This window comes from Vanessa atalanta, chromosome 8 (assembly GCF_905147765.1).
Source record: "Vanessa atalanta chromosome 8, ilVanAtal1.2, whole genome shotgun sequence".
NCBI lineage: Eukaryota > Metazoa > Arthropoda > Insecta > Lepidoptera > Nymphalidae > Vanessa > Vanessa atalanta.
Window position 1 is genome coordinate 6,993,173 of NC_061878.1, and position 22,473 is coordinate 7,015,645.

General features: G+C 31.6%; 2 protein-coding genes across 7 annotated transcripts; one reads left to right on the forward strand and one right to left on the reverse strand.

Moving 5' to 3' along the window:
- The first annotated feature begins 1,933 nt into the window (after positions 1-1,933).
- Positions 1,934-15,997, forward strand: LOC125065556 (protein PHTF1). 4 transcript variants are annotated; one of them, XM_047673230.1, is made up of 15 exons: positions 1,934-2,079; positions 3,007-3,072; positions 3,727-3,872; positions 4,536-4,744; positions 5,048-5,187; positions 5,258-5,404; positions 5,776-6,454; positions 6,725-6,839; positions 7,620-7,736; positions 8,292-8,470; positions 8,820-8,959; positions 11,414-11,642; positions 12,591-12,686; positions 12,885-13,127; positions 13,208-15,996. In XM_047673230.1, the coding sequence occupies exons 2-15, from the start codon at positions 3,053-3,055 to the stop codon at positions 13,355-13,357; spliced, it is 2,610 nt and encodes an 869-aa protein (XP_047529186.1). In that variant the 5' UTR covers positions 1,934-2,079; positions 3,007-3,052; the 3' UTR covers positions 13,358-15,996. The 4 variants fall into 4 exon arrangements, with proteins under 4 accessions (XP_047529186.1, XP_047529188.1, XP_047529185.1 ...); XM_047673232.1 differs by lacking the exons at positions 1,934-2,079; positions 6,725-6,839 and adding exons at positions 2,491-2,706; positions 6,586-6,622 and having other exon boundaries at positions 13,208-15,997; XM_047673229.1 differs by lacking the exon at positions 1,934-2,079 and adding an exon at positions 2,491-2,706.
- A 46-nt stretch (positions 15,998-16,043) lies between these two features.
- On the reverse strand, positions 16,044-22,122 carry LOC125065557 (putative RNA-binding protein Luc7-like 1). 3 transcript variants are annotated; one of them, XM_047673234.1, is made up of 8 exons: positions 21,853-21,870; positions 21,666-21,760; positions 21,219-21,297; positions 19,596-19,694; positions 19,115-19,333; positions 18,774-18,986; positions 18,505-18,686; positions 16,044-17,832 (listed from the first exon to the last, which is right to left on the reverse strand). In XM_047673234.1, the coding sequence occupies exons 4-8, from the start codon at positions 19,689-19,691 to the stop codon at positions 17,697-17,699; spliced, it is 846 nt and encodes a 281-aa protein (XP_047529190.1). In that variant the 5' UTR covers positions 19,692-19,694; positions 21,219-21,297; positions 21,666-21,760; positions 21,853-21,870; the 3' UTR covers positions 16,044-17,696. The 3 variants fall into 3 exon arrangements, with proteins under 3 accessions (XP_047529190.1, XP_047529191.1, XP_047529189.1); XM_047673235.1 differs by having other exon boundaries at positions 21,205-21,297; XM_047673233.1 differs by lacking the exon at positions 21,219-21,297 and having other exon boundaries at positions 21,853-22,122.
- Positions 22,123-22,473: the final 351 nt, after the last annotated feature.

The window sequence follows — 22,473 nt, forward strand, 5'->3', positions numbered from 1 at the left end:
ATGTTTAATGTTGATATGTTTGTGAAGTTTCATGTTTGTTAATAAAAAAATGAGTGTACTGTTTTTTATACATTGTATACCCTTATTTTGATTGTTTATAATTTTGCTTTAGATTAAATGATCTCTATAACAAAAATAACAGGCAGGTAATTACTCAGGAATAAATAAATTAGAATTTATTACAGGAATGCCTTCTGTTAGATAGCTTATTGAATTAGGTTTTAAAAAGCAACAATTAACAATATACTTTCTGATATCTGACGACTGGATGAACTGGACAAACCCTCGCATTTTGTAATACATGTAATAATTTCTATAAGAGTATACGAATCTCAATTCCATTACTACTGCAAACAACCCTACTTCAGGTCCCTGGTCGCAGGTTTTATTTCCGATCAAAACAAATATTTGTTCTGATTATGGGTAAAAAATGTTTAAGATATTGTGTAGACACTTACTTTGAGTGTCAGTTTTGGATACCAGTATATGTATTAAATGGTTTTGGCCTTTAAATTTAAAAGATTAAATCTTAAAATTATTTCGGATTTAGAAATATACCTCTGTGGATATAATAGATTTTAAGAACGAACATTCAGCCTTATCAGAAGACCAATGCCAAATGAACAATGTGTAAAGACTACTTACTCATAACGAGACCCAGTATAGTCGGCCCAATGTCAGTTATGCATTTATAAACTTATTTTATAAATTACAAATCAATAAATCATGGTAAGTAGAACTTTTGATGTAGGATCGGTGGGTTTTTTAATATTTTATTTGTTACAGTATACCTAAAACCCATACTATTGTTAAGTCTGTGGGAATCAGTGTTGATTGAAATATCTATTTTGGTTTCAACTATGCACTCAATACTTAAATCGGTCTGGATCCGCTTAAGAAACGGTTTCACCTATCCTATAATGATTTGAAAGCATAATATATTTTTAATGACTACAATAGTGTACGGCACGGTATTAGCAACCGCAAAAGTACATAGAAAATTATTAAAACATTGATATTCGTCCTAAAATTATTGGAAAATTCGAAATTTGCACCTGTACATATAGGATGCGCATAAGAAAACGCAACCTACCTCAGCAGCCAGACAGGCCGCATTCCCACCAAGCTACAATAAGAAATTAAATATATAAAAACTTTAAAATATTTTTTTCAAATTTTACAATTAAAATTTCCATTATTATTACATAGTATAAAACAAAGTCGCTTACCACTGTCTGTGTATGCTTAGATCTGTAAAATTACACAACGGATTTTGATGCTGTTTTTTGAATATGATGGTTTATATGTATAATACACACACAATATAGTAGAGTAGCACTGATAATTTTAAAAGTTTCTAAAGTAATTTCGTAAATAAACAATTTTTTGGGCTTACATTGCAAACGCTGGCTGAACCCTAAGAGATAAATCAAAATAATGTACTACAGTATTGTACATTTTATAAAGGTCTTCAAAAAAGTCCGTGGTGGCATATATCTATCTCTTAGGGATAACCCACTATAACCATGGTTTATATTTTTCTTTTTACTAGAAATAATGGCTTATTTTCGAAGCTCTTTCAAGCAATATAGCATTAATTCTTATTCAATTAAGTACATACATTAAATACATTTACAGCATGTTATTTAAATGAAGATACTACAAATTTAAAACGCAGGGACATCGCGGTTTTTATTGTCTTTCGACTGAAAAACTGTGAACGTTGTAAGACATTCTGTAGTATATTTATTATCAGCATTGAAACCGTGCGACGCAGGGGCGGATCGCTAGTTTATAATAAAAACAAATACTTGCTATCCGTCCCAACAGCTCCGTACAGCGACTAGCGGTTAATCTCAAGGTCTTCACAGACGTGCTCTTCGTGCTGTTGTTATATCATATTATTTATAATTTGAACTATGTTATTCTAATGTGCCTTTATTTTATTGCCAGACACCAACACAATCTGAGTTTTTGGATTATAAATAATTTATGTCGAAGACTTCTTCATTGACTTCGAGGTTGTCTTTGAAGAGTGCAGGGGATATTACAACGTAAAAGTTTATGTAAAAACACAGGGTAGGTATCTTTATTCTATAAGTCTCAGAATCAATTCATCAGACTGCTAGATGCATTAACGAATCCACTTTTATAAGATCTAAATCTGGGATATTATTTTCTTGTAGCCGCTAAAAGCTTCGTCTCGACCAAAGAAAATAGGTTTTTTTTTGTGTTTTCAACATGCAATAAAAACAATGTTAAGTAGGTATATTATGTTTAGTTAGTCATATTTGGTGACTCTGAATATTTTTAAAAGTTACAAACATATATTCCATAAAATATAGTCAGTATCTAGATAAATAATATTATTTACAAAATAATGGATTATCTTGTCAAGTAGGTAATGCTTAGAATGATTTATTACCGGTATAGCGCTAAATGTCAAATATTTTAAAACGTCAGTCGTCTTTTAACTCACCATCAGATCAGACTGTCAGGCATCAGCAGTTGTCAAAAATATATAGGCGAAAGAAGTGTTTGTATTTCTAAAAATGTTGACCGAGTTATGTATTAATTTTTTTGATTAGTTAAGGTGAAAGAATGATTAATATTTGTTATATGATACAAATGAATATTACGTTTATAAATATAATATACACAAACGTTGTTATCGGTAGAACATACCTAATATAAAAATTATAATTGGTAAGTAGCGCATCTCACAATAACGGTTAAAAAATATCAAAAAATACGGAATGTGCAGTTAATTTTGGGTCTATAACAAAAGAAGAATATATAAAAAACGATTTAATATGTTATAAAATGTCAAGTAAAATTATTACTGTTTAAATCATTGGCTTTGTCCATTCGTTATTTTTACTTATCAGTCTTCGAAAGTAATCGAGTTAAATGAGCTTAAAATAAATTAATGAACAATAAGGATATACTGCTCAACTGTATAGCTTCAATAAACCATGCAAACCACCAACACATGCATTGTTTCAGGGTAGGGAAAATTAAAAGATTCAAATAAATAATTGTTTCATCCAACATGAAACACCTGGCAGCTTGGTAAGTCTAATTATAATACTAATATTGCATGTATTAATAAACCTGAGTTCTATCAAAATAATTACTAAAAAAAGCATATTATTCCAAGTATCCATCTTGATTTTATAAAGTTTATTTGAAAAAAAAAAGAGTATTTTATAGTAACATGTGATAGTTTAAGTAAGTTAATTTCTTATATAACAACTAATGTATTAAATAATAAAATAATTACTTTATGTCAGTACCAGAATAAATATTTAAATAATTACTTTATGGCAGTACCAGACTATATTTAGGAATGAATATAGTTTTGTTTGCTTTATAAATAGAATAAGCCTTTTTGCCAAGTTGTAAATACTATTCTATTAGATCCTTTCTGTTATTTAAATATTTTCAAACATGACTCTTACATTTAAATAAATAGCTTTATTACAAATGTAACTAAATGCATATAACTATGTATAAGGTATTTTTGATTTATATATACATGTTAAGGCCTTAATAAAAATAATTCCTATGTAATAAATTAAATAATCTTTTTATTCAAATTAAAATGTAATCAATGAATTTAACTGTTGTACTTTATTATAAGTACAACAACAATATGCTTTGAAATCTTATCGAAGTTGTGTTGTGTTTAGTATAAATTACATCAAGTAAAAACTCTTTCTTAAGGTACCAAAAGAAAATTAGTTCATATGACAAAGAAGAATGGGAGACAATGGTGGAACAGCTGTTGATGCGAGGCACATACCGTCGCCGTATAGTTGATTTTTCATCACATGCAAGATCTTACCTAATAGATGTGGACTTAGTCCGAGGTACAATAACATTTTTACAATCTTTAAGGGTATCATTCTGTACTAGATAGATGCTTATATATCTATATTTATCTTTTGTGGATAATCTATGTTATCCCACAGGATTAAAAAAATACCTATAACCTATTTTACTTTTATCATAATTTTAATATTGAGTGGATAATGACACCATTCTCGATATTACATTCTTGACACATCAAACACTTGTGTAAACAGTCTAATGTCTTTGTATATAATAGGCTTTAAATCTGAAAATGATCAATGAAATCATAACAAGACTTGCATCTCTATATAAAAAAAAGCCCAAAAATATGAAAAGGAAGACAATTCTTGTAGTTACTATCCACTTGTATGAATTTCTTATATTTCCTAATGAATATTATTTCAAAAGAAATTAAGGGTGATTATTACAAAAAGAGGATTACTTGTTGTGTTCCTCTTTGAAGGCTGAGTAAGCTAGGGTAATTACAGGCACCCTCTGTGCACATAACTTCTTAGTTCCCAAGTTTGGTGGCCCATTTGCTACATAAAGAGTGGTTTTATTTCTTAAAGCATCAATGTATATGACCACTAACCATCAGGTGACTCAGTCGCCTACATATTATAAATAAAATAATCAGTTATACCTTCAACAAACTAATATTGTCTTATATATTTATACAGGTTCATCGTTCCCTAAAGCAAAGCCAACTCTTGGCATGCGAAGAGTAGTATGGTTTGCATTAGTGCGCCTTGTATTCCTACCAGCATTGTATCAGTGGTGGGCGCAACAAACGTCCCCAGCTTGCGCCAAGTTCCTATTGGCTGTATGGATGCTGCAAGTTATTAATATATCTATAATGTTCATCGCTCCTGCCTCTATTGAAATTGATGTAAGTTAAATTTACACCTGAATAACAAATTCATTTATCTTATAACTTTTCCATCTGCTTTTAAATTAATAATTGTTATCTCATACTTGACGATAAAATAGTTTGAGGAATCTTGGAAGGATCATTTATACCCCCCAACTAGAATAATAATGTAATGGTTAAGCTCTCAATCATTGTCTTGACTCACCTGAGTAGGCTTACCCAGGAGAGTCTGCTGAGCTGTTGGACATCTACTGTTAATTTACTTTTTTCTATATCACTTTCTTGGGACATTATATTTATTAGATTTAAATTACGTTTTAGTCAAACTGTTGGATTGTACCAGTGGGCCTAATGCTTGTACTGAGTATAGTACATTCGCAAATAGTGAGCACAACTGAGATGGAACTAGCCAGAGTGCGACCTAGGTCGACATATAGAAGAAAATTGCCGAGGTATTTCAGGTATACGAGTGGCGCTATAGATAGAATGCGTTGCAATACTCTGTAGTCTAAATAAGGTATTTTTTTAAAGGAAAGCTAGGTCGGATTGTGATGGTGGCAGCGGTGGTTGTTCCGCTGAAAGTGGAGCAACGTCGAGCCAAAGCAAAAGTACTTTTACTAAGCCATCGAAATTTAGACGGCGACTCTCTCGCTCTGACTCCACAGACACAGGTCTCAGGTGATTAATATTATTAACAATGTATTCAAATGTATCTATCAATTAGACATTGCGACATTTCTTCGACGTTCAGTCATATATTAAACAAACGAGAACATTGAATGAACTAGCTTTACTGATTTTTCTTTTTGTTTCAAATGGAATATATGTCTGAAATACGCCACATAAAATGCAGTGGTTAATTGCTGATTTTAGTATAAAATATAATTTTAATAATCTTTAAATAGAAAGGTTTGTTTAACTTTGCAACATTTTTTTGCAATAACAATTAACAACAATAATATTCATTGCGTAATAACAAACTGACTAAATTTCAATATCTTCCATATTATTTTGTAAAACGCATGACCAATATTTTTTATATTTTCCAGAAAGCGTAAAAAAGATTTAATTAATGACACAGGACCAGACTTAAAATCTAAACTTAAAGCCAAAACTATACCCAAAACCAAAGTGAAAGATTCCGACGACGAAGACTATATGTCTTGGAAAAAACCTGACGCGACCGCTCCCATAGTAACATTCACCCCACCCCCAGAAGACGCGACACCGAGCTCCTCATTTCGCTACAAACCTAATATATTAACAAAGAAATACTTGGAGATATTTAACGTAAGACAAAGCGACAATAACAAACCAATATTCGCTGATGGTGACGATGGGTTTGAAAGTCTCAATGGATATAATTCGAACTGTAGCGATGGAGAGACTCGTAACAAAGATTTAGCTTCTCAGAGCAAGCCGAGTACTGTCAAAGCAAAGACGACTAGCGAAAGTCAACAGGCCAAAGTTCAACCACCTTTGAAAGTATTTATCGATGATAGTAAAGATACCGCCGAAGAGAAGGTTCAATGTGAAGGTGTAAGTACGTCTATGAAAGAAAACAAACAAGAAGAGAAGTCATTCGATCCCGACTCTGATAGCGCAGTAACAGCGACACATCCCACGGTCAAAAGGACTGGTGTAAGGTTTCGGAATTCCTGGGCCAAAGACGCGCCTCCACCCGAAACGAGCGATGAAGATTTCACGACTGTCAAACGTAAACAAAAGGTTAGAGATATTTCATAATGAATAAAATATAATTCTGGTTTATTATTTCTAAAACTTATTCTAATTTATCAAATAATAATAACGGTACATGATTTTTTTTTTATTAACTCGTACAATTTCTATAACACTAGGTGATAGATGGAAGGAATTTACAACGCAATAAATCAGGTATTGGCTCTTCAGACTGTTCCGATTGCATGATTCGTGTTTGTGTGAAACATTCATCTGCTTTTATAGTTAACGTTGTTTTAAATGCAATAATTTCTTTAGAAATTAGAGAACTACCAGAGTTCGACATCCGATGGTGAATGTTCAGCTTCCGCGCCATCAATCGCATTACCTTCGCACCATACCATGTCAGACTGGGTCGGGCAAATCACTAACAGTAAGACTATTTGTTGTCTTAGATTTTCGCGATTATTACACATTGAAATAAAACTAGTTTTTAACGGATTTAATCGCGTATATTAATTATTTTACGAATTACAAACTGCGGGAGTATATAAACTCGAATGTGAGTGTGGTTTATCTTACATAGGCCAAACAAAGAGAAGTATCGGTACTAGGGTCAAGGAACATATAGGAGATGTCAAAAATAGACGTTCTTCAAAGTCTGCAGTCTGTGAACATGCTCTGGATAAACCTAACCATTTTATTCGATTTGATAAACCACAGATCCTCGCTAGAGAACACAGATTCATTCCTAGAATGATACGCGAGGCTATTGAAATTCAAAAACATCCGAACTTCAATAGAGAAGATGGTTGGAGACTTTCTAACACTTGGGATCCACTTATTAAAAATTTAAAATCCCAAATCCAACAGACTGCAAGACCTAAAGATACAGTTAGTGTCTTCTGCGTGCAACCGGAACGCTACTCAAGATACCAATTAAGAAATCGTTGGCGGTAGTTGTAAATAATATTTCTTTTTAATTCGAACAGACAAATGTCACCTTAGTCTGCCCGTGACCACGAACACTGCAAAGTGCTCGAAACGTCGGGATGTTAAAATAATTAATATACGCGATTAAATCCGTTAAAAACTAGTTTTATTTCAATGAGTAAGACTATTTCTTATTCATAATCGATACATCGTTTGTACGTCAGTATATCGTGATGTTGAATTACATCGGTGGTGTTTTGAATGTATTTTTTCGTATAAGGTGAGGAGAGCAGCTACGAATCGCAATCAGAAGCTGGACACTCGGATGTGGGTTTCCACTACACCGGCGACAGTTCGTGGGACCCGTTTGCCATTTTGGATCCTTCGAGTGACACAGGTACAAAGGCAACAGTTTTATAAGTCCCTTTCGCTTAGTAGAAAATTTAAGATAACTTTTAATAAGTTAAAGATTCTTTCCTTTCTGGTTTTATTTGAGTGAATGTTAGTGAAATAGTCTATCTAGTTAAGATGTCTTCAGCGCATTCATCACATTCAAATGAAATTTCACAATTTATTATTAAAATTTGGTTGCTATTTATGACAATCGAAAAATATGACATTAGAAATATTGATACCCTATATACAGAAGTGTTTCTAGATGTCATTTTCGCAAATCGAGTTCTGGGAGAAGATTGTTCCAGCAGACCACATCTTAAAACAACAATAATATAAGTCCTTAAAATATCACATTCAACTAGTGGAGATATCGTCATCAATTATTTATTTAATCAAAACGTAGTGTTCTCCGCTTTCAAAAAGTTTGAGAATCACTGCCGTACTATACGAAACTAAAGTTTACATGTCCTTGAATTTGAACTGAATATCAAATCTAAGGAAAAAATGAACTATCGCAATCTAGTTGACGAGTAGTAAGCGTAAGTGGCGCCCGCAGTGAAGTGCACGATGTGGGAGCGCGGGTCCACGCTGCGCGCCGAGCTGTCGGCCGTGGACATCAGCTGGTGCGTGGTGGCGCGCGCCGAGCGGGCCATGGCGGCCGAGGGCTGCGCGTGGGCCGGCCTGCTGCTGGCCGCGCTCGTCGCGCTCGTGGCGCCCGCCGCGCGCCTGCTGCAGGTAGCGCGACCTCATGTGCCTCGCCCTTCGAATCAGAACAATACAATGTATTGCTGTTCGGTGGTAGGATATCTTACGAGTGGGCGGTATCTACCGAGACCGGCTTGCACATTTCCCTACCTCTAAGTAAAACAAGGAGCATTCGACTATGATTGTAGTCCACGAATAGAATACAGTTAGTCATTGTCGTAAATTTTGGCCTTTTCTACGAGCGAAATTAAGGTTTGATCATGGTATATTTTATCGAATAAAAACTCAGGCAAGACTAATTGATTTATTTTATTGGATCGATTTTAATTTTCTTAGCACTTTTTCGTACAATTTTCGTAAGTGTTGATTTCGTTTCCAGGTGGCTATAGAACAAGACAATAGGAGCGAAGAGGAACTGCAAACATTATCTCTCATAAGCTACATACCGTCACTCGTTGTGAACTACACGCAGGGTTCTGTGTATTGCACGCTCAACGCCGCATTTGGTAATAACATTTGGTAAGCTCACATTCATACCTATACTTGAATAAAATATATATTATAAACTATATTAATCGATAAATATATAAATAAAATGGTTGTAGTGTATTCCAATCGAAGGCGTAATAAAAATAGACAAACCTTATATTAACATATTACTATAAAATTGTGTAATAGCTCAGCTATATTGTGCACTTCTAACAGTTCTCGATTCTCACTTTATTTAAATTATGCTATAATTCCACTTCACTACTTATGTCCTCTTTAATTTCACTTCTAAAGTTCCGATAACAGTTTCGTTGACGTTCGAAACGCCATTTTTTCGCAAATTCATAATGAATAGATTCAATGTCAAATGTTGTTTGAGTTTCCTCTTTTGGTTGGGATAGTATATATGTGAAATAAAAAATTTACATGTGAAGGGAAATGAAACCAATTTAGTAGAATCATCAAACTGATAATACTTTTAGAAGTCGATTAATAATAGTCATTTTTAAGGTTTTTGCTTTTGTGGTTAATTCGAAAAGCTTGTAATAATCTACTTGAGTAAAATATATATTGAATAGATTTAATTTCTAGACGTTCATAAACTACTTATTACTACTTTAAACAATACAAAGGTATCTTATCTATATTATTATTATCTGAACTAGTTGTATTGTTTCTACAAAGCAAACTTCAAAACTAACATAAATTCTGCGTAATTACCTACTTTACTTTATTTTTAAACGACTTTAATTTTTTTAGAAGTTTTACAAAATCCTTTGTATTTATATGTTATGTTTAGCTTCATTTGAATTTTGTTGTTTATGAACACTTGTATTGTATATGTTTCAAGGTCACATCTCAATTTCAAAAGTATTGGACATCGTTAAGTTTTTATTTGAAGAGGTTTATTTTCTTTCATAACTATTACATAAACTACTAAGAACTATTATGACAAATCGATATGCAACATGAACAAACATTATATATACGTACCAAGTACGGTGACGCGATGTAGGGGGTGGGCTCTCGCAACAGGCATTATAATATATATAATAATGTATATTTATTATATCAGTATTTATATGTTAAGTGAAGAAGAGAAAAAAAGAGTCATTCACCAGGTCCCCATATTTTCGTGTGCCCTTACGGCCCCGAAATAGTTTAAGGCGGCCTTGGAAATATAGATAGTTCAATCCACGATAAAGCGTCCCACTTTTAACAATTGATACAGTGCAAATGTGTTAAGTACAAATATGCTACAGTGTGAGTTCTATCGCTACGGTCAGAGTATCAATGTGCGAACACTCACACTAAGCTTTATGTCAGAAGAGATTCATACTGTACTGAAAATAAGCTCTACCACATATTTCTGATTTCAAATAACGAGGTAATATGCAAATCAAAATCAATATACAGTATTATTGTTTTCCAATAAATAATAAATCAATAATATTATTATTTTTAAATAAAAGTTTTTTTTAAATACATAATTTAGTATCGTGAAGCCCTTGCCATGCTCGGAAAATGATAAAAATATTGAATCATTTCAGGAAAGTATATGCGTGAATAAATTCACTTATGTTTGCTTAACGTTTATTCCTATATTATTAATATGAATAAGAAACATGAATCGTCATTCACAGTAAAAAAAAAATTTTGATTTAGTTTCTAAATCATAATATTTCAAATAATTGTCTTTTATTTTGGCTTTCGTCTTGGTCATGTATTGGCTCAAACTTTACTGTTTATATGGAAATAAAAAGGCTTCATTTATACCGCAGTTCTTAAAGTATTATTTTGATTATATAACCATAGAAGTTTTGCTATACTCCATATTTTTTCGATTGGATTTAGTTGGGCAAGCCTATTGCATGACCATTAAAACCATGACCATTTAATAACTCGTCTGAATATGTCTTTTTTTATTGTCATATCGTATAGTTCTCTTTAGAACTTGTTTCTAATGTAATATTATTTGCCAATATCCAATACTGCAAAGATTGGGTACAAGTTTATCCATTTTTCAATCATTAATTTTTGCTAATTTAAAAATAAAACATAGAACAAAAAAATTGAGAAACAAATTGATTAGGCATTGGGTACGTGAACTAGCTATGAACACCGAACTTCTCACTCCACGCTCTTTCACCTCGCTGAAAATAGTGGGGCGCGTCTTCGTGGATTGAACTGACCATACCATTAAAAAAATATCTTCAATTATGGTTTAAAAAAATTACTCATCACATCTTCTACCACCAAACAACAACGAGAGCCAGTGTATTATATTTTTCAGGCAAAAGGGACGTAACATCTTAGTTCCCAAGGTTGATCCAAATTACGGTTCATATTTCTTACGCTGCTTATGTCTATAGGCGGTGATGAAAACTTACCATTCGCCAGTCCGCCTTCATACATGTATCATATAAAACAAGTACATTCTACTTTATAAATATGTAACGTATTTGCTTCCATTGTTCTATACAGGGAAGTCACATCAAACATTCTATCTAGCATTCTACGATTCACATTAAGCGGTCTCGTGTTTTTTCTCCTTGCTGTGGCAGAACGTGCGTACAAACAGAGGTTCCTGTATGCGAAACTGTTCTCGCATCTGACGTCAGCGAGGAGGGCGCGGAAATCGGAATTGCCGCATTTCAGACTTAACACAGTCAGGAATATCAAGACGTGGCTGTCAACGAGATCATATTTACGGGTAAGAACTTATATCAATTATAATGATCGTTGATTTTCGATTTATTACCTTAATAAATATAAGCGTCGTGCCACACTATAAGTTAAATAGTAGTTCATAAATGTCAGACAAAAGCCTTGTTTTTTCTTAAATAGAAGGCTTGGGCTTTTTCTACTATCATTCTAAATCTATATATATAATTGCGAAATACCACTTACTGATTAATCACGAAATCTGAGAAACTGTAATACTTGTACACAAACTGAAATTTGGCTCCTTATAGGGTATAGATATCCGCTAGGTTTTTACAAAACTCTACCCCTAATATGTAATACGCGAGTTGGAGGTTTATGTTTTTTAGATTTCGCGCTGGTAAAGCCGCAGGTTCAGCTAGTAAATAATATAATGCAAGTATACACTTGTACATATAATTTATAAGCTAAGTGTAGAAATCAGTACATTGTCGCTCTCTATTAACATTGAATGATACATTAATTGTTATTGCATTGTTCCACTTTAGAATATGTTTAACGGGGACAATAAGAAATAGATTTTTTAGATTAACGACGCAGTCGATGGTCAGACCTAAAGGGTTAATAACTATTTTATATCTCGACCATGAACACTTATTTGTAAAATAAATAGCACTTTAGTGTGTAGAGGTCTTCTTCTCTGGCCTAAGTCAGACTGGGTACAGGCATCGGTTTTACGCAATTGCTAGAAACTCTATCTAACTTTAACTAGCTTACTAGTTGCCACCCACGGCGTCACTTGCGTTAATGAGTTGGTCGTTAGGTGTTAACCATAAGAAGTAGCCTCCTTCCTTGCAGTTCAAGCTTGCTTCATACCAAATTTTATCAAATTCAATTCAATGGTTTGGCCGTCAAATAGTAACAGACAGACAGAAAGTTACTTTCACATTTATAATATTATTTATAGATAATCTAATGTTAATTTTAAATATTTCAGAGACGAGGGCCTCAGCGATCTGTAGATGTAATCGTGTCAGCTGCATTTATGCTTACCCTTACTTTACTAGCTTGTGTGAGCGCTCAATTACTGCGGGTAAGTTCTGAATTGTGACGCTAGCGAATTTTTTCCAAAAAAACATCTCAAAGAACTTTATGTTTTACTATATATATTATGCTCCTAAACTATTTATCATTGTTGGCAAGTAAAAACTCATGTATTTTTAATATTTTTTAATGGAATAGCAAACAAACAAGTTTATCTAAAAATAGCTCAATCTATATATCATTTCAGGATTCTGTAACCCTTGAAAGAGGCTGGCTGCTCGAGGCTATGGTTTGGAGTTGTTGCCTTGGTATTTATCTATTACGTCTCCTGACTTTGGGCAGCAATGTAAATCGTAAATATCGTGGATGTCTCTCCGCTATACTGACAGAGCAAATAAACTTACATTTAGCGATCGAACAGCGACCCGAGAGCAAGGAACAACTCATAGTTGCCAATAACGTACTCAAACTAGCTGCGGACTTGCTCAAGGTAAGAAATAATAATATAATCATGTTATAATATATATTTGTGTTCATCGAATTTCGAATAAATTCCATTAATTTTTCCAGGAGCTGGATTCACCTTTTAAAATATCTGGTATATGTGCCAATCATTATCTGTATACGATCACTAAGGTCGTCATATTATCAGCACTTTCTGGAGTACTCTCGGAAATGTTAGGATTTAAATTGAAACTTCACAAAATAAAAATAAAATAAACTTTAGATATAAGATAACCATTTAGGAATGGCCTTTTTTAATCTGATATAATTATGTACAAATTACATAAAATGAAATAATGTTTTATCTACATTCATGAATACTTTACTTCCTTGTAGGCAAAGCCCACCTACTAAAGACGCTTCTTTCAAATTTATTAAGACACCATATGTCGATTTAGTTATAAGTGTCACAAAAGACAATAGGAAATAGGTTAAGAAAATAATTATTATTGACGGTAGTTTCAATATTGATGTAAAAATCATTCTAATAATTGTCAATGTTTTTTTTTTTTAATTTACCTGAATATTAAGTAGGTGTGAATTAAAAATCTGAATTTATATCTTGACTTGCAAAGGGCATTATTTCAATTAGCTATCTAGATATTTTTTGTTAGATCTCAAAATTTAGTGATGTTCATATTAATTATTTAATCAAATTTTCATTTATTTTAGTTTAAAATCGTGCAATCAAAATCCTTACAAAAATGGATTTAAAAATATAATTGACAGGAACAAAATATTTCTTAAAACAACGATTTATAATTACTATTAGTGATTAAAAGTGAATATCTAAGTAATTACACCAAAAAATACTTGCATAATATTCAACAGTGGCAACAAGTGGCGTCCTAATTTCTTGCCATTATATTATCTGTTCTCAAATAATCTGTATTTTTTTATATTAAATAATGATCTAATTGAAAATATATATAAAATAATACAGTAGTATTAGATATTATATTTTATCAGACTGTTTATACTTTAAAATAAATTTATATATACTTGTTATATGGACGGGATGGAATTAAAGAAAACTCGTCAGGTAATTAAGACATTTTGGTCAGTAACATTTTAAATGTTTATTTTGATCTCAAATAATTTAAAGAATAGTCAAATGTCAAGAACGCGATGCTATTATGTACTAAATGAGTTCTGTATTTTTTATTGTTTTACTTTAAATACACATATGTGTACACACTCCTTAATTTTGACAATGCAATAAAGACCTTTACAAATAACTGAGAAATTTTAGGAAAATATACATATGAGCTTAAGTTTCTTGTTTAGTACGTTGTGATATTATTTTTAAATAAAAACATTAAAGTCATAGATAAAAGTTAGAATTTATCCTAACGTTCCTATAATAACAAACTCAGTTTTAACATATTTCATCTACTCAAGCAATAAACGCTAAAGCTAACTGATAACTTATTTTTTAATAAAAATAGTCAATTATATTTTTAGTAGAATTTTATTTGAAAAACGTGTCCAATTTTATATGTGTAAAGTACAATACGCGTCATCTAATTTAATTTACTTTTTGAACTAATTGCACTGATACATAAAAACATATGCTTCATGCTGTATAATATACATCCGATTCCAATTTCACGCCGATTTCAAATGGTATGTATTGTTTGTACAATAATTGGACTATAAAAACAGAAAATAAAAATAAAACTACAACAACAATTCGACTATAAAAACGTCGTTGTGTATTTTCGTTTACTAGTAAGAATTGGTGGATATAAAAATTAAAACATGTAAAATGACATACATGTTTATCTCAATTTTTTATTTATAAAGCAGAAATTGGGGCTATTTTCAAATGTTACGTACTTTAATCTTAATAAAATACTGATTCAATAGTTGATATTTTTTTTTTATAAATGTAAGTACCTATTTTGTACTGTAGTTATGTTTTTGTAGTTGAATTATAATATTGTAAGTCCTATGTTTTGTTTAATATAACCTGTACAGGAATTTAAAATTATCCCTTTAACCGCCAGCTCAGTATAGAACAGGTTTTAAAAAAAATTACAAGGTGCCACATTGCGCAACACTCATATTGCACATACGAATTTTTAACAAATGAACATAAATAAATGGGGTTTCTCAGTGCAAAATACAGCTACCTGCATCATCACCACTAATGCAATTAGTGGTGTAGAAATAAATGAAAATAGAATATAATATATACTGAAACATTACTAGTGCAGGCTATCCATGAACGCCTTTACTGATGTACGACGCAAAAAACACGAAGGAGGATTCAGCTCCGCAGGATTATAAATATTATGAACACTATAAACTTAGTAGTATTAGTAAATCTTTGATTAAAATTTTGCAAATGAATTTAATTCATCAATATATCGATAACAATATATGATTTACAATATTAGGCTTAACGTTGCCGGCGCGGCACTGGGGGCACGCCACCCCTTATTTTATCCATGGCGGTTAAAGGGTTAAATATGATAAATCTCCAACTTGATCGAAGATTGTCAACACATAATTATAATTTGTACTCTAAAAAATACAAATATACATAATTGTTTTCACAAATTTAGGTTAATTTGTAAAAATAATTATTTGTGTTAATAACACTTGTATTTCTTTGTAGATTTAAGTTTTATGTTAGGTTATAGTTACCTTAAATTTTGTTGAAAAAAAAATTGTCTCATACTATTCATGATATTGTCCAATTGGTAAACAACATCTTATAGTTGATGTGTTTATCTTGCTTGGTAGTCTCGGCTTAGAATATTATCTGAATACAAGCAATTAATATTGTAACTATGGTTTTTATATTAAAAACACACTGTAGCTGTGATCTTATGATTATATTCTTTCTGTAACGTAAATCCATTGTCATTAAAAAAACTTTCAATTAAACAAATAGTACTTGCATTCATATTTTATTTTAACAAAAAATTATAATTAAATAAACACCTTTGAATTTTTTTTGAAATCCAAAGGAAACTGGCGTCAAGTTGACAATATTAATAAAAATATTTCGCCCCGAACTAATCATTTTTGTGATACTATGTCCAAGCAACCAATATTGAATTATTATAGTTTAAATGGAAGTCGGGCAGATATATTTATATATATTGAGTGTTGACATAGTTGTACAGGATAGTAATAAGACACTACATCACGTGTGAATAATTAGATTGGAAAGATATTACATTGATATCCTTAGTCTTTAACAAGTGAAGATTCAAACGCTATATTTAAATGTCAAAATCAATCTATTGTCAATCTGTGTATAAAAAAACACCAATCACACTTTCAAATATTTAAAATCATGCGTTAAAGCGTTTTCTCGTATATTACGTATTTCTTACACATGTGTAGATATTATTTAGTTTCTCAATGCCAAAATCCAATATTAATTTTATAAAATTAACCTACAATTCTATTCACACTCCATTCTATTTTCTATTTAAAACATTTCTATATAACTATGATGTTTTAATATTTACCTCTAAATTGCATGTAAGGCTATGTTTACATTTTTGTGTTTTTTATTTACTTATAATAACTTCCCTGGCGTGCCTAATAGCAAATGCTAATAAATATAGAAATTAAGCATTGTGTATTTCACTTAGGCACAAATAAAATTATTAAAAATAAACTATAAACATAGCTTAAGTTTAGGAATAAGTTAACTTAAACTTTATTCCATAACTTTATTTTAAAACAATACAAGACAAATTTTATTCTATTCTCCTACTAGATATAAAATGTTACACATAGTAAACTGGAACCCCATTCTGGAAAACTTTTCAAACGTAAAATAAATTTAATTTAATTTTCCCTTTTTAAAATAATAAATACATATGTATGTATGAGATAAAAATATCGTGTTTTTTTTAATTATCCAGAACAAGGCATTGAAATTCTTCATCTAATTTATAACATCCATTCAACCAACTAACAATATATATTATCAAATTCACTCAAAATAATATGAACTAATACAAGTTACTCTTTTATCTACTCATAACAATCAAAAATGAGAAATTTCAACTGATTTTATTGGACTTTGTAGGTCCAGTCACTATTTATAACTGCTATTCAATACAATTCCAGTTTTAAGATACTTCTTATAGGATCCAGTTCTAAGATACTACTTATAGGATACTACATCCATTTTTTTTACTGTATTGTCATAATTATTTTGGTGGTAGTACCATGACCCTACTAAAGCTATTTGCTTCCTCTAGGCTGTTTTTGATACTATTAAATCATCACACTGATATTTCATTAATTATCAAAAACCTTGATGACTGGAGAAATTACAAACTACTTAAAATCTTGTATAATAGCCAGGTTCTTATATATTTAGTTGTTTGAGAAGTTTTTTGAATATCGTTTAAAATGTGTTAAGTATTCAAGTGTAAGTTGATATAATTCTCGTGACTAATGAATATAAAATTATGAGAAATTATTTTAAAACGTAATTTGGTCATGAATACCGATAAATAAATGTTTCGGCTCTGGAATTCTGAAAAAACTGGACCCTGGCATGTTATTTCCTTATGCGATATCAGTCACGCTTCCGTTCCCGAGACGAAGAACGATGAGATCTACTGCGACGCGATTCACGTTCACGTTCCCGATCACGTCCACGGGATTTTTCACGCGACCCTTCACGTTTGCTCTTGCTACGCGAACGACTGCGCCTGCAATAAAATTCGCGGTCATTCAATTAGTCCATAAACCTTTACTAATATTATAAATGCGAAAGTGTAATTGTCTGAAACGAAGCCGAGGGTGACGGCTACTATAATATTTACAACTAGCTGTCTCCCGCGGCTTTGCTAGCGTGGAAGTTGAATATAATTGAAAATAATATTTATAGATTAAAATAAATATTACGTTAATTTATGACCTCTTTGTATACCAACATTGGTGTACATCATGGTGTGTTCACCCCTCAGGTTAAAATATCCAGAAATGCTTAAATACGTATCTACTTACTTTTAATTAGTATCACAAAAATATAATTTTATGTTTCTAGCTCCAAAATTGACGATTTCCATAAAAACTTTCAACCCCTATTTCACCCACTTTGGGATAGAATTTAGAGAATAGAATAGTTTACGCTCGGCGATGATGAATCAGTCAGTCAGGACATGTTATTTTATAAGTATAGATGAATAAAAACGGAAGTCTTTTGGACATAATTTTGCCTTATTTTATATATTTACAAGGTTATATCAGTCACATGGCCTGATAAATATGTGATGTATATTTTTATTCAATACAAGTCCATTATCAAAATCACCCTATCTCGCTGGGAACTAAATAAATCAATGGTACTATATACAGTGACAAACTGAAATCTCCCTAACCTCCTGTCACGTTCGCGGTCACGCTCGCGCTCCTTGCCGCGGTCGCGGTCGCGCTCGCGCCCCGCCTCGCGGTGCCTGCGCGCGCGCCGGTCCAGCTCGCGCCCGCCCACGTAGTGCCGCCGCCCGCCGCTGCGTTCACGTTCACTCGCTCCGCGCTCCTCGCGACGCTTCTCTACTGTTTTCTAATAAAAACGAATGCCACAATGGATGCGAATAAAATCACTCAATAATGATTCAATGTTATACTTCATTATCTTTTCTGAACTCACTTTAAGGTCGGATAGCTTTTCACGGATTGTGATGAAGCCGAGATGCAGCTTTCCACCGAAGTGGTCGGCGAGACGTCGGTCGTTGTCGTGTATGCCCAGATAGGCAGAGCAAACCTCACAAACACGTAATTTCTGCTGTTGGTATGACGACGCCGGCATAGAATTACGATACTCTTGTTCTGCTACTGCTTTTTTCTTGCGCAATTCATCTATCTGGAGAAAAAAACTAGTTTCAATTGACACCTCATTACAACGCATATTTTTCGAAAATTAAATTATAATTATATTATAATGGTAACTATTACATTATAGTAGAGGAAATATATTAATGATATTTGTACCTCTCCCATAAGTTTGACACTGTCTTCGACCATACCCTCCTCACCAAGGGCTTCCGCGCGTGCCAGCTTTTGACCAATCTGTTCTGCCAATTCGTGGACAGCATTTGCCTTCTCTGTCACTTCTGCCGATAATTCCTCCTGTGTCTCTGCCAACCTCTGCTTGGCGGCGGTGGTACGACGATCGCAATCAGCGATGAATGCCTCCAAATGTTCTGTGGCCTTTACAATTAAATATAATATTTATTACTGGTGTTGACATATAAATTAAATATTTATCAATAACTTACTTAAAATTTATGAAATGAAAAAAGAAAGGTTAAAGCTTGTGAATTTTTTTTCTATGAATGAAAGAATGTCAACTTTACTTATGTACTACCACTCTTAACCCAGATAAAAAGACAACTTTAACTCACCCTACATAGCTCAATTTGAAATGCCACTAACAAAGAAAATAAATAAAAAATACCCTGTTTATACTCACATCAATGTCATAGAAATAATCTTTGGTTTTCGAGGCTAATTCATAGTCCGCGCGTAGAGCCAGATCATGTATTTTAGGACACTCACCTAAATCCATACGCTGCAATTAAAATAACAATAACATGAAAAGTATTTTTCAAATATCTAACAAACAAACGGACAGAGGACAAGAAGTTATTCTTATAAGAAAATAATAATTGTACACAAAACAGTTGGAAGCAAATAGTTTGAACAAGCTTTCATAATAAGTTGTTACACATTATTCAATTTAAACTGATAAAATAATTAAGACATCAATCAAATTTTTTAACAATTACAGTGAAGATTTTGTGAAACCCATTTACTCATTTCAGAAATGTGTGAATCTTCCAATTTTATATATTTACCATAGAATATTAACAAACATTAATTATCATCAATATTTAACATTATCTGTTCTCTATTTTGCATGATATAAAATCATTTCTGTTTACACAAACGCCTTTATTGCAACAAATTATTTCTACTGCTATAATTTTGCTTTTTAAAAATTAATTAAACAATAATTGTATAGCAAAATGCGCGTGCATGTAAACAGTATAAAAACAGACATTTAAAATTAACCCCAAAATAGTTTAAATAAATTGTTGCAAGAAAATACATACAATGTCACCAACACAGCTCATCCTGTATCACCAGCCCATATATTTTGCCATACTTATTATACTTACAAACATCTGGCAACACCCTCTCGATTAGCCTAACCAGCCTTAAAACAATCTCACATTTTCATAAACAATTGTATCGTCAAGATGGATGTTTGAACACTAGGTTTTAAATATCTGTTCCTTATATCTTTGTTATGCATTCAAGGTGTTGTTATGTAAAATATTTAACTATCAATAATAAGTTAAACTTTTACAATGTATATTGATATTTCATTAATTTAGAAAATATTGTTCTAAATTGCATGTTTTGCAAGATAAATGAGTTGTAATGTACTATATAATATATATATGACTAGGTCCTAATTAAAAACCAAATATTGATTCAAATTAGACTCAAATAGAAAAAAGTTATAATGTAAGATGTTGTGAGCCCATAAAACTCTATTACAGTAATAACTTATTAATCAAATAAAAAATATACAATTAGCATACTGTAAAAAATTAAACGGGAAAAATGAAACCATCTTTTTTTTAAACTGTGCAGAGTATATAGGGAAAACTATAAGCAAGAATTAGTCCTTCAAATCAGATATTTTTGTCTAAATAATGATAAATACCTAGTATCAATTTAACAATTGCTATTTTAAATCCTATTTTAATAGTATTTTACTCTCATTTGTAAATTTATTGTATATTTGTGTTACATCTGATGCATGCATCTTTTCTATATCTTCTTTATCTAGCCACGTAAACAGCATAGTACGTACCCAATGTAGTTACAATCAATCAGCAAATTGTTCTCCCCAGCTTAAATTTTTTGAATAATTTTTACATGTACTCACCAAAGCAGCATTAGAAACCGAAGAACAAATTAATTTTTTTTTTAAGCCTGAGAGAGAGTTTTAAATTAATTCCTGCATAGCAGTAAGAGTACAATCAGCTAACTAGAAATGTTATACGTACATCTTGGTACTTACAGAACAGCCTAACTCTTACAATCTATCCCTCATCTGTTAAGTATTGTGATGAACAATAAAGACTAGTGTTGGGCATTTTCTGAAAAGCATATTTCACCACAGTTAATGCCACTCTGATGTAATATCGTCCTAAGACTACGGATTATAATACAAGATATGACAATATGAAGAACTCATATATATTAGGATATAATTTTATTTGAAAAATAATTTAAATAATTTAGAATACATAATAAATGAACAATTAATGCAATATCCTAACATAAATGATTTGAAACAGCAATACCCATATTAGAATTTCTGAGACAAAACCAAACATATATCTTTGCTTGCTTGCTTAATACGAAATTTGCACACCAAGTATTTTGTTGTGTATCTAATAAATATACATAAAAATCTCAGATATTCAAAATACCATTTAACCCTCCAAAAAAATTAAACACTTACGGTCGATGATAAAATTTCATGTGGACAGCACTGCAGTAAAAACGATTTGCAAACCGTATCATCATAAAATTTAACTCCGTGCCGATCGGATTCACCTGAAACGATTTTATTGTAATGAAGAAATATAACATGAAATTTAAAAATGAAATACAAATATATAATGAAGAATGTAGAATGAAAATAATACCATTTCGAGCAGTGCCCATTAATTGATCTAACATTGCCCTCATTTGCTCGTGAGCAGACATGGTCACGTATTGGTTGTTTATTGAATATGAACAAATATTTTATTACAGCATACTAAATTAAAAAAAAAAAAACAAATTTACGATCAAGCTAAGCGAAAGCCGATTAAACACCAAGGGAAATCTGACTCAATTAGCGATGTATGATGCCAATAAAAGAGTCCGAGAAAATGGCGATCGAAAAGTGACAACAATTGAAATGTGAATCGTTCGTGAAGAAACAGAAAGGAAGGAATGAATAAGATAGAAAATACAGATAAAAAATAATACAGAGTATATAAATATATAACAGTAAAATATTCCATTTAAAAAAAATATATATTGTTTAAATTTCTAATTGCTATTTTTAATAATAACTTTAAAAAACCTATTTATAGATTAATGTATTTATTAAAATTAGAATAATTAACATGAAGGGCTTAATTATGTACGAAATAATTTTACTGCACAATTTATAGCTTGGAATGGTTGCCAAAATACAGAAGCAGCTAACCTATTCTGATAGAATAGCTATTCCGATTATCTAAACAATTAATTAAGCCGCCCTCTTATCACCAGTAAAA